Source organism: Monomorium pharaonis, chromosome 9 (assembly GCF_013373865.1).
Source record: "Monomorium pharaonis isolate MP-MQ-018 chromosome 9, ASM1337386v2, whole genome shotgun sequence".
In the NCBI taxonomy this organism is placed as follows: Eukaryota; Metazoa; Arthropoda; class Insecta; order Hymenoptera; family Formicidae; genus Monomorium; species Monomorium pharaonis.
The window spans coordinates 3,977,501-3,991,447 of record NC_050475.1 but is presented as its reverse complement, the minus strand read 5'-3'; the positions used below and the strand labels follow the sequence as shown (position 1 = coordinate 3,991,447).

The 13,947-nt window shown below is 33.3% G+C and overlaps 1 protein-coding gene across 2 annotated transcripts in view; it reads right to left on the bottom strand.

Moving 5' to 3' along the window:
- Positions 1-13,947, bottom strand: part of LOC105836320 (neuronal acetylcholine receptor subunit alpha-7) — a 197,484-nt gene that overhangs the window by 39,472 nt on the left and 144,065 nt on the right. For both annotated transcript variants that reach the window (XM_028193255.2, XM_028193254.2), the window contains one exon: positions 8,909-9,018. In XM_028193255.2, coding sequence (XP_028049056.1) covers positions 8,909-9,000 — 92 coding nt within the window. In that variant the 5' untranslated portion in view covers positions 9,001-9,018. The remainder of the gene's footprint in view (positions 1-8,908; positions 9,019-13,947) is intronic.

Below are 13,947 nucleotides of genomic sequence, written 5' to 3'. Positions count from 1 at the left end.
TTAATATGAATTTATTTAAAATTAATTGCAATGTTGAAAAAAATGTTCTCTTCTTTTTTCGGATTACAAAAGATCTAGTGAAATAAACAACTATGGCAGGGATAGATGACCGATGCGCGAGGATCATAAAATTTCTATATAGAAATTCCGGTTATCTTCGCATACTGCGACGTGTTCGAACCTCGGGGTTAAGAGGGACAAACATTCCGGAGGAGGCGCTTTTTTTGTCAGTCGGTGCGACAATTTGGTACCACTCATAGACCACGGGATTTCGTTAAGTGCACTAAGAAACAGATGTTCTATCGCAAGTGACACCCTGCAGCTTCAGATTGTCCTTCAACGATTCTTACCTCCGGAATGCAGTCTGCTGCACTACTTCAATGCTTTACAGTTATCGTGCATGATTTATGAACACGGAAAACACGTATGTTGAGGATATAAGTTTATTTTCAAGGAAGATAATTGCAATGTTTTCTGACTCCGTGCAGAAAGATGTAGAAACTTTAAAAAAATAGATAAAATGAATCAATGTATTTAAAACTAACATTTATAGAATTTTTATTGTCTAAAAACATTTTATAATATTTTTTAATGCAGATTGACGGCAAAAGATTTAAGAAACATTTGTAAGATAAATATCGTAGACTTTTGACATACTTTATCTTATGAATTTTTTATGATTGGATGATTAAATGATTAAATTTATTGTGACGTTTCTTGCTTTAAGTTGTTAATGATGGAATTTATGTTTTTGTGAATTAGTGTTTCTTTTTAGTTTTCTAAAATTTGTGCATTAGTCCTGAATTTCTATCTTTTTATGGTGCTATAGTTACTTCGACCATTCTTTTAACTGTTCCGTTTAAATTCGCTATGTTTCCAATTCCCATTAATGCTCGTCGATATAAAACTAGACGATGGGAAATGCGCGTGTGTGAAAGTAGACTGAAAATCATTTAGCCAAACACACACGTAAATCGTCGATTGATTGTTTCGGTGGCCAATGAATTAGCTTTCTCTTGCACGATGAATCACTCTGATTTACTACACAACTACGGAGTTGTATTTAAAAGGATTTACTGCTATATCTACTGTTATATTCTCAATAAATGTAAGAATATCTGAACAATAGAACCACGTCTTTTAGTTGCATTTACATTTAGATTAATTTGTATAAAAGAGATGTGTACTTTAATAATATTTTAAAATCAAGTATTTTAGAATTGATTTAAAAAATATATATATATATATATGAAGTATTTTGGGGTAAATTTCAAACTTCTCTAAAAATTTTGAGACATTTTTTATCTCTCCTGAAAAAAAAAATGTTTCAAATAGGACGATAAACATTTTTATATGAAAAAAGATCTTTAAAACAATTAATGGACAATAAAATAATTGAATTGCATTATAAAATACTAAGTAAAGATTTTATAGAAATTAAAGAATAACCCAACTAACACAAAATCAAGTATATGTACATAGCAGTGGTATTTTAGTTAGATTAATGATACATACTGATACATAATGATACGTGATGCATATTGTACCTTTAGCTTCATTTAATTTTATACTTCTGTTATTGTAGTGCTTTAAAACACTTGTAATCTATTTTACCTAAATATTTTATTTTTTATTGTTTTGTCATCATCTTACATTTTTCATTGTTCTGTTAAAATTTTATTGTTCTATTTAAAACTTAATGCTTACATATCAGTCTGCGAAAAAATATTGAGATAAAAATGAGAATTTGATATAAAATAAGATCTTCATACATATTCATTAATTTTTGGATATATGTATATTATCTTATTCACGAGTTTCCGATTCTTTTTCAATACTATATCAATATTATATCAGTACGTGTAAAATACTTTTAATCCTCTGATAATATCCGATTATTATCCATATCATTATCACGCAATTTTATTTTAATGGAAGTGTCGCCGGAAGCGTTGCGTTTCCTCGCGTATAACATGGATAGTGGTTTGCATTTGCACTTGAACTTGTGGGATATACGGGTGCTCTTCGCAAGTTTGTATGCCCCGAAGTCATCGACGTAGTATGGAAACGCGATAGCGTGTATGCGTTTGCCTGAAACATTAATTCACGACGATCGCATGGGAAGTAATGTGTCTACTAAACTATTTGCTCTTCCTTTGATCCCACGCGGGAACATAAAGTACGCGGTTGCATTCGCGCGGAACGTTAGATGGGATGTATCTTCCGTGCGGATCGCGATTAATCTTTGAATAAAACGGTGATGAATCATCGCGAGCAAAGCACTGTCCCACGAGAGTTCTGCCAATAGAATTATTCGAATGACGTCAGTCGTTACGACAAGGTATAATTCAGCTTTTGCGAATCCGTTTGGTACGCGTTAGCGTAACGCATACATATCTATGCAAAAATATGTTGGTTGAAAAGATTTCACTGATTTTGTAATTGCTAGAATATCTAAATCCACACCGATAGCAAAATGTGATAATTTAGTAATCGTATAGTAATGCCAGCTACGAAAAAATGCACTATAAATTATATATCTTTAAAATATTGCATGATGAATATTATAGTAATAATTACTATAAAAATGATATTCCTAATTATAATTATTTTACTTCGCAATTATAGTCATAAATATACAACACATTTTTCTATCAGTGCATAATCTAAAAATTTCTCTTCCAAAAACATCTCTCTCTGTAATTATAATTGCCAGAAAAATTTTAGGATTTAATTTTGAGATTTAAATCTAATACGTTTCTGTAATAAAACATCTCTATATACGTGAGAAATCGATTTATCATGTATTATAAATTTTTACTTAAATTTTAACTCTATTTATGAACTTAGAGCACGTAGTAGTCCTGTAATCTGGGCTGGAGGAGAAAGTTAATATTTTTGTTGTGGAAGGTGTGAAATATTCACACTGACATGGCAGCTTTTCGGAGCTAACCGCGCGTTACAGCGGAAATTCTCTTCTATCGCCAGCGTAATGCTGGCAGTACCGTGTTTATTTAAAAATGCCGACTTGCAAAATATTGTTTGTAAGATAAACTTGATTTTTGAGCGTTTTTTTCGAAGGCCCCTCTTTGCACGATGTATATAAACCAATACACTTTCATTCTCGTTTACGCGTCAGTGGAATTTACATTTATTCGCGAAATTAACTTATCACCGTACAACTTCTTGTAATTTACTGTTCCGTGTATTTTTTATTTTTTATTTATTTATTTTTTAAGTTTATGAATTATCACGGCATTGTAACAGCTCCATTAACTATAAGTTATTTTTCCTTCTTTTCCGACATTTTGCCACAGTTTGTCCATTGTGCCAGTATATATTTATGAGTAATTGGTGGTTTTATTTTATTAATACAATGTAACTTACAATTATTTTATATACATTTTATACATACACATTTTATTTTTTTATGAATTATATACAATGAGATATTTATCTTAGGTTTTATCAAGATATTAAAAATATTTAAAAAGTTTTGTGACAAAATCTAATTCTAATTATCAAAACTAACTCATTATTTATATAACATTTTTATAATTTATACTTTCGTTATTACTTCTAAAGATATTTCCGTAATTTTTAGGACAATAAATTCTAAGCAACAAATCTGCAATACAAAATGTCACGTCGTCGAATGAATTCATTTTTGACATCTCGACAGACATTCCCGGAGAATAAACGTGCGCATTTATCACTATTGATATGCGACGGAGCGATCTGTTATATTTTTTTTACATAAAACTTTGTCTGTTTGTTGGAAATTCACTTGTTCGTTGTTTTGCCATTCGCGGCAATTTTCCGAGAAAAAAAAAAGAAACCTTCAGCTGCGCGCACCCTCGCACGTTTGGGCCATTCGCCGCAAAATGAATTTTCGCCCTCCCATCGCTCACCGTTGACGAGTAGTCCATGAAAAATAGCCAAGTTGACGGATTGACGAACGAGTAAGAAGCGTAATATCGATAACGGTCTACCTTCCTCCTTGGCACGATCTATAAGATTTCGAGAAGGAGTAGACGCATCACAAGTTGTTGTTGCGAACACGGTTTTCCTGCTTTATTGACTCGATCGATGAATAAAATATTGTATAAGAATTAGAGCTATATATTATAACATGTCATAGAGAGATAGAGGAGAAAAATATTTTTTCACTGACGTGAGTCTCACGTAAACATCAATCATTTTATTTTATACCTCAGTATGGTGAAATAAAATTCATTTGCTGTAAAATTAAAGACGTAATTTAAAAAAAAGGAAATATCTGTTGATTAATATCACATTTTGATCAATTTGATGTTTTAATTGTCACGAGGTAAATTAAAATCTCGCCAACTTCCGCATTATTATGCAACGAGATAATCAGTAGTAGATCATCTTCGTGCGAATGAATTCAAATAAACTCAAACTAAATGAGCTGAAATTTTGACCTTAACAATTATTGTCAATTCATTCATGAACGATATTTAATTGAAGGTTAACATGTGACACATACACGGAATTGGTCACGGGGTTATCGTTAACAAGCCAAACAGAATTGTGAGATCGGGAGAGCGAAATGGCGCAGAAGCGCTCGAATGAATTATCGAAGCGTGAAGCGTGAGCTGCATGCGGAAAAATGTAAATGCAGTTTTTGATACACCTCTTGCGGGAAGGTATACTGGGTGTCTCGTAGAACGTTGAGACATATTATATTAATATCTAATGTTATATTGAGAACATATTTCTAAGTCGTAAGGACATTTAAATACCAGATTTAGTTGGATTTCTTCGCTTTGGTGTCGCTTGATGTTAGCACAGCGGAAAGCATGCGTGAAAGCTACACAGTTCCGGTATAATTCGAATTATTGATATATAACAATAATAGACAGGCGGATTTAGAAATATAGAGTAGCATTTATTAGATTTTCTGCAATGTAATCACGATCACGGCAATGTAATTTATTTGCCTTTCATTAATAGATTTCAAAACTGTATGAATATCGTTTAATATTAATTACGAAGAGAGGCCCGCGGACACCTTCACCGTTGGAATTCGTCGGACTTTGCGCGATTAATTCGACAAAAACGGAAGTCGGGCAATCAAAGTCACAAATCGACGGACAAAGTTCTTGCTCGGCGCAAAGATCGGTCCATTAAACGTTTCACTTCGCCGGCAAGTTCGTCGGCCATTCGTTTCTACTAATGCATCGCGAGGCGAAGTTTTAATTCGACAAATACGACGACGGCGGCGGACACCCGATGCATTACCTACTTAAAGACAATGGCGTGGCCGCAAGCGTTTTCCGACAATGTATTACCGTCGCGGACGGAGATACTTTCCCTGATTCTCTTCAAATGGCGGTAGCTTTGTTTTTAATGCGCGTGACCCAGTTGGCCCGGCGTTCCACTTTACCCGTTGCACGTTGCACCTCTGATAGCTTAAAACGAATTTACGTTGGTGCACTCGTGACGATTATCCCGGATAAATCATTCGAAACGACGCGGACGAGCCAGTTCTTCCGGTTACCGCATTATGGATATAAATCATAACGTTATAGTTAGCGATATGTGACTGCGAGGTAATAAGAAAACGCGAAAAATATATCGAACGCGCTCCGCTCCGCTTAGAATTCAATTAGGACTTCCGCGTAAATCATCCTACGGAATTGCCCTCGTACTTTCGGACGCTCGAGATGCGACGACGCCGCCGGTAAGGACTATTTACTAATTAGCAACGTCTCAGTCACGCTCGAAATACGACGGCAAGTTTGCATTCGTGCGAGGCACCGTAATAATACGAGCGTATCTCTTAACGGCACGACGTTACTCCGAGTTGTTAACTATTTTATTACACCCTGTAAATGAGATTCGCTTTTCAACTACGTCGAATTCGCGACATCGATATCGCGTCGCGCGGTATTGAAAAATGCGCCAACGTGTGTTCCGCTATCGCTTTGCCCTCCTCCCGTTTCGGCCGCTGCTGTAGGCTCCACTTTTGACAGACAGTCCGTAAAAATGTATATACACGGTATCTTCGAGCTAGTGATCGCGTGCGCTCCTTCAGAATCATAGATACCGGAGATCAAAGTGGGAAAAAAAAACGTCGATTGGCCTGGGACACCCTATGTGCAGAATATGCGCGATAAAATCGTCTCGTGCGAGAGACGTGCACGTGGAGACCAGCACGGACCTGGATGAAAAGTGGAGCACGGGAGAATTGCGCCGTGACGAAGCGACAAAGCAGTTAAGTGATCGATCAGTCCTTAGGTGTGCACCATCTTTGCTACTGACCCCCCTTCCCACCGCGAAACTCCCCTTCCCCTTCGTGGCTGCGTTATATATTATGTGGTCCGTGCCACATAATAACGTTGGATGCATCGCATAAAGGCATCGCGATGGAGAGCGATTATGACCGGGTGCATGCCCGACAAAACACACTTGCGGCGAGTATATAAAAAGAGTTCATATACACGACGTCTGTTGCAACTGAGGGGTGTAGGGAGGGAGGGGTGGAAGGGCATCGCGGCGTATCTCACGTCAAACTTGCATGGATTTGGCGAATTAGGTTACCGTAAATTAACGAAACTTTTTACTTTCTGTTACTTTTTGTTTTAAACAAATTTTCACACGGTCTGTGTACCGTGGCTATAATTAATTAAGATATCTACTACTAAAAATTATACTATGAAAAACAATTCTATTCAATTATAAAAGGAGACTTTCTACTGGAGTAGAGTTGTCCACAAAGTCGAACAATTCCGAATTTTTTGAAAAAAAGGTTTGTGTAATTGAAAAAGAAAATGCAATTTCCGGGATATTCTGTGTAAACTAAATATTTGCATTAATAATTCCCTTTTTCTTCCCCGCTCGAGGTGTGACAATCAAAGTGTTTAACGAACAAGGAATGTGTACAATGTCGAGCCGTTCGCAATTTAAACGTGCAAAATCCTGAGCGCAATGAAGTATATAAATAGTGAAATGATTATATTTCGTACCTTCTACATTCTCCTTTTGTTTAGTGAAATTTTTTTAAAATGAAAGTTTGCTTTATCTGTCAGCAAATGCAAAGAGCGAAAATTAAATAGCGGAAATTCTCTTCACCCAATGTGTAAGTAATTCACGGCGCGAGCAAATTCGCATTGCGAGGAAACGCTCGCGAGGCTCGCTCTAAAATAATTCAACGTTTTATCGATCAATTTGCAACTCATTTCGAGCGTAAACCGTCTTTGTAACTGACCCGATGACCTGCAGTACATAATATGGTCGCACATTGACGTTGGCGCAGTACATAAACGCAACTATGTGACGAACGTGCGCGGTGCGTTTATAAAGTTTCTCACGCATGCACGCACACTGCGCATGCCATCCTCACGAGTAGATTGCATACAAAATAATGAAAAAGAACACAGACATGATAACGCTGCTACATGTGATCAACCTTTCATGGTTAATTAATTAACGTGTGCTATGTTTTGATACGGTGGAAAATAAATATGAGATTGTGATAACACCTGTCTAGCAGGAACTTGAAGAAAGGGCATTTTTACTTTAAAGCATAGATGCATTTAAATAATTATTTGTATTATTCGATAATGTCTTAGCAAATGGATAATTCATTTTTGAAAAGGCTCGAGTAAAAAAATAATAAATCTCCGATCTACTCTCACATTTTCCGCATCAATTACGTTATATTATTTTACATTACGTACCGCGGTGAGTTAAAAGCCCAAAATTTTAAACAAATTATTATAGATTAATTAATTGATTAATTGATAATGTATCGTGGTCGTTCATATATTACTGCTCCGCGTTTAGCGTTATATTATGTGGTTACAACCGTGCAAGGGCAACTATGTGAAACACGCTTGCATAATCGATACGTGCGATTTCGGCATATTAGCAGCGTAAGCATGTACATGGAATTTCCACGAACAATGGCTCACGCCGACAATATGCTTTATTAAAAGTAGAGGACTCCATGAAAAATGCATGAAGCACGTCGTTACGATTGCCATTATGGGATTGGTGGTATTTTAATATTCACGGATGATATTGATAGAATATTATCGCATATTACTATAATCTTTTTCACTACTTATTACTTGATAATCTTAATGTCAAATTATGCTTAAATATAAAAATTTATTTTAATTTGAGATTTTATTGTTCCTTTTTTTAATTTATTTTTCTATTATTCTATTATTCTACGTGTAATTTCATACACTTAATTATTGATAATTATACAACAAAACTAATTATATATATTTATATATTTATGTTCTTCTCTTCAATTTCTTTTGTTTTTTAAATTTTATTTATGATAATATTTTCATTGCACTTTACGCTTACATTATGCTTTATTTTTATAATAATTATAAATTAGATAGATGTTTTTTTAATAATTTTTTTTAATTGCATCATTAAAAATTCCGGGATGTGCTATTGCAAAAAGCGATAATTACATTGAATATTTTACATGTTTACGTTCCCATGACTCCGTCAATTAAAAAAGTGTATGAGTTGAGTGAGATACCCTCGTTTTAAATTGCATTTAGTAAACTTCTGTATGCAAGATAAATGTTGTGCAAATTTATTGAAACGTTTCATTGCTTTGCCATCCGTTCGGAGAGAACGTATTTTTTTCGGATTGGTATCGAAATATCGATGTTAAATAGCACGATAATTGAACTCAGTCTATATTTTTGGTTCCGTTATATTATAATATGTAGCCGAAAGAAACAGGTTTTCAGTAGACCTAAAGAAACACATTTTTACTCTTCTAGTTCACATGTATGCTGCTCTTTGCTTCAAAAGTATTTTGCTATATGTACAATATCCGTATGCTACACGAAAAAAAAATGCTAACATGTACGAAGGAAATTTTAATAAATGTAATGTAATTTTATATTACCTGTTATACATAAGAACGTCGGGTTTCCACAGTCGATGTGGCGGTATTCTGAGGTCTCGTACACCTCCGTAGTCCTCGACGTTCCATCTCATGTTTACGTCATTCCATTCCTGTAATTAAATGAAAGTTATGCAAAGCTACATAAAAGAGAGTTGCATTACAAGAAATTCCGTCGTCAGTTATCAAAATAATAACTAAAACAATGAATATCATATACTTGAGTCTAGGTAAGGAGAAAAAATAAAGATGCATTTTATATAGTATAGATGATGCAGTCATGATAGACTGCAAATTTTAATCAACTCTCGTAGTTGCTTTACAGCTTCGGAAAGCTCTTTTATCAATCAAATTAACAAATAAACTGACTAAGGATCTTTACGGTAAATCTAACATTTTACACGCAATCACGGAAAAGAACATACTTGACACACATCTAAAAATCACGTTCAAATCACTGCATTCTTGCTAGAACGATGTTGATACTATCGATTTTACAAACAGCAATGCCGGCTTTTGCTTCTCGCGCAAATATTTTAGTCTACATCGTATAGTATATTTTAAATAAACACTACAGCATTTCAATTTAATTCTCCAGAGAGTTTACGAATGTGTAAACACAAGTTTCTTTTGCTTTTAAAATATACAAAGTGCACCTTTGGGATAGTCACCTTGCAGACATATTGTTCGTACGAGTAAATTATTTTCATTGTCAGTATCTTTTACCATTTCTTTGATTTCTTTGAATCTCATCACAATTTCGAAATAAGTTTTTATGAATTACATTTTATAACTTTCGTGCGGAAGAAAAATAATCTAAAACATTAAATCCAATATATAAACTTTTTTATGATGGAAAAGTCCGAAAGTATTTAGTATAGACAATTACTTTTTAACAAATTTTAACTAGCTCTTTAGCAATCTATATATTCTTTTATTAGTTTATCGTAATATATTTTTGTAGTGAACGGTAGTTATGCGTGAACGGTAGTTATTTCATCGTGACAGAAAAAGCGCAATTTGGCCAGACACCGGGTATGACGGCGCTACGCTCCCGCTAATACTCTTCCCGTAGTTTTCAAGAACATTTTCCGAACTTTCCTTGCGAGTTTGCGTGACTTCTCCGAAGCGATTTAGGAGCTTCGAAGTATTCGTGGTTCGGGGTGCCTCTCACTTTGGATCTATAGTCCTTCCTTCTTTCGGTAGAGCGGAAATGAAAGAGACAGGATCGATCGACTAACGTGGCCGTAACAGGTCGTTCCGTGTTATTTTAGATCGTATTCTTTCGGAAAAGATTATTCCGGTCGCAAGATAAAGTTGAATTAAAAGAACAGTGTACGTCAGTGACATTTTAATACGTACTAATTAAAAGGATCTTTCATTGACTTTTCAAATTACGTTTATCTGTGTTTATTCTTTCTTTTTTACTTATTTGAACTTTCTAAATATTGATAAAAATTAAATTTTATTATTGTAAATTTATTTGTAAAATTATTTTTATATATTTTTATTTAAGTTTACGTTAGGTTTTTTATTATATTAAATTAATCTATATTACGCTTACAATAATAATTTATTGTCTTTTTAACCTAACTTTTTATTATATTTATGTCAATTTATTGAAATTTATATGGCAAGTATGGGTTTGCATTAAACAAAAAAAAGCGAATTTATGAGTTGACCTAAATGTTATAGTAAATAAATGAGGCAAAAATTAAATATGACTACATCAAGAAAAATGGAAGAAGGCGTTTCTCAAGATTTCCCAATAGGATAGCAACTCTCGTTTTGATATTATTCTCAAAGTTTATGCCATAAGTTCGAACGGTTTGGTTGCCTTGACTGTCGTACTCGCACCGATTAGTCACTGACCCCAATTGATTAGCTGCTGATGGAGTGCAACGTGAGATAATTAATAACTGTGCGCGGTTCGACGTGACAGTTTGCGGACTTGCCGTGCATAAGTCATTATTATTATTGTTTGCGTACGTGTAAAGAAATTAATATTGCTAATTGTGCTAATTGTCACATTAATCTAATTTCCATCGTTATAGAGAAGTCTTTAACTCCTTTTGTGTATGTAAAGTTTCCTAAGTGCGTATGAACAGTTCAGAACCTAATACTAGTAAAAAATAACAAGAGTACAGTAATATTTATGCACTTTATGTATTTCAGTTATTAACTTTGATAAGATTTGTTTAAAAATATGTTAAACATAAATTTATTGAAGTTTACAATGATAAAAATTATTTTGTCTTTTAAACATTTATTTATTTTTGACTGAGAAATATTTGTAACTTTAAATTTTGTTCATTGAAAATTCATGTATAATATTCGTCCAAACAATTTGTCCACTGTCACCTACTATTACTTGATTCTTTTGTCTCAACGTATTTTCTACAAGGAAAAATTAATTGAGTCATCGAACCATTGAAGGTAAATCCTTCGCTTTTTAGAAAGCATCTTGTCGACCAGCAGGGTAAAGCTCTTTCGTGTTTTTCCGGACGATTTGACTTTTCCTTTTGCACGCGATATTGCTTTCTATCATCGCGTTCTATGAAACGCGTGAGTACGAGCAATGATGCTTCCTCAGACGTTTTCTGTATAGACGAAACAAATACCGACAATCTCGTTTCACACTTGGCGAACTTGCTGAAGAATGTGGTCCGAAGATGTAGAAGTCGAGCTGTATGCAGAAGTAACCGGATACAGGATAAAAGTCATAGGGAAATTCCGTTAGAAAGCTTCTGTGCGATTTCGTGAGTCACGTAAATTTCGAGCGAAGCGGTTCAAGATGAATGTCATTTACAATTCGCGTCTTTTGAGATATAACCTATATTCTGAAATGGCATATCTAAAGAGAGAAAAGAAAATTTCGATCTGTTTCATCGGGATAAAAATACTTGGATGGAAATATCATCGATTCGCGTATTTTATTATTATTCCTCGTTATATATATGTATTTTTTATACAATATTTATATGCAATAGTATTTTTTTAATCTCGCCTTTTTTCAACTGCAATGTAATTCTAGGACAAGTTACGTCTAATTATTTCTTTAGTTCTAATTTACTTCTAATTTTTAAGAGAAGTGATAATTTGTATAGATCTGCCGGACTGTTAATCCGTGCATAAAAACAGAAATAGCCCGATAAAACTCGAATGTAAAATGATGCGGAGGTAATGAAAGCAAAGAGAAACGGGAAACCGGAAGATCTAACAATGTTGCAAGTATTGAAGTGTTCTTCATCTTCCAACTTTGCGCTATTATACGACTTCTGAGCGTAAATAAAGTAAGATATAGCTAGAGTAGACAGATAAAATTATATCAAGATAAAAATGAAGTAAGACGATAATCATGATATTTTATATTAAGTTTGTGGAATAACATGTTTATAATAATAACTGAAGTACATTGTTAGTTTAGTAACTTTTACAAAAATATTCCAATATTTTTTATTAAAAAACTTTTCCTTCAAAGTTTTCTTACGAAGTGAATGTATATTTTCAATATTGAGCTGCTCGTTAAACGCAATATACAATTTTTGACTTATCACGTTAAAGACGCAATTTATTTGCAATTATTCTCAAGTACATCGAAGAAAAATATTTAATGTTTGCAAATATAGTTGCATAGTAAAATGATTATAGTTTGGAATATCATTTTTATAGTAATTATTATTAAAAAATTAAGAATAATAGCCATATGTTTATAGAAATTCTTATAATGATTGTTTTATATACAACTTACTATATTAAAATCTCTGGTTTAGTTACGTCACCATATCATAAGTAGCAAATATCAATATTATGAATATAAAAACTTTAATATAGTTTAAACAAACTATAACTAATTATTGAATAACTCTAAAAATATGGTTGGGGCCAAAAATGCCTATAAATTACAGTAATATTATAGCTGCAATTTTTTTTTCTCGGTGTAAGAGTTGTGTAATCAAATGCTTACATCTACATAATAACAGTAATATACATTTGTGTACGTCTTTTAGTTAGAGAGAACAAATACCTATATAAGATAATTTATATCTTATTAAAATTAAAGTAGGGAATATTATTTGTCAAGCGTATGTTTCTCTTTGCGCGATAATTATACATCGACATAGGTGAAAAGTGGAAACTCTCGTGTAGTTCAGTGATTTGCATAGCTAATCCAGTCTTAGTTAGCATAGTTTCGTAGGACGTTGCCTAATATTTCTGTGCATATTACCTATATAATTCCCGTTGGTACGATATTCATAAACCTGAAATATATTAGTCACATCTTTGACATTCCTATAAAGTAACTCGAGAATCGATTATTTTTTTCTAATTATAAAGCTCTATATTAGAATTTTATTGAACGCATTGTAGATATTTTTGTTTCAAATTCGCGAATTTTTTGAATTTATAAGTTAATTTAAAAAGCTTTTAATTTTATTTTTATCTTTCATAAAAATGTTATATTTATAACAGAACTCAGATCACAATTTAACAAAATTTTGTGACACTTTAATACATTTACAAAGCTTTTTAGACAAATAATTTAATTATTGTGAGAAAACGACATTAAAATATTTTCATTAAAATTTTATTTGTTTTATGATATATAAAACTTTATTTAACATATTTTATAAAAAAATTGTATATAAAAATATTTTTTTGCACATCACACATATATTACATTAGAATGGCTTTCTACACACTTATCGAGAGAGCGCAAACATATAAATGCGTTTTATGAGTTTAAAGAAAACGCTTTTATGAGTTTACATCCATTACCAGGCCAGAGTTGCTTGAGACAGTTATAGCTGAAAAGAGTGCTTCGGCACGGACGGGGTTGTAAAAATGAAGCATGAAATAACGCGACTATTTTTTCTGTAATGACAATTATATATTTGGAGAATATACGCTGGCACCCGCCGAACGAAACACGGCGAGACATTATCGCATCGCGCGCAACATTTGTGGAGGGGCAAATGAGGAAGCTTAATCGAAGCGTTAAACAATCGCAAATTCTTTCTTTCAGGAATCCCGCTTTTTTT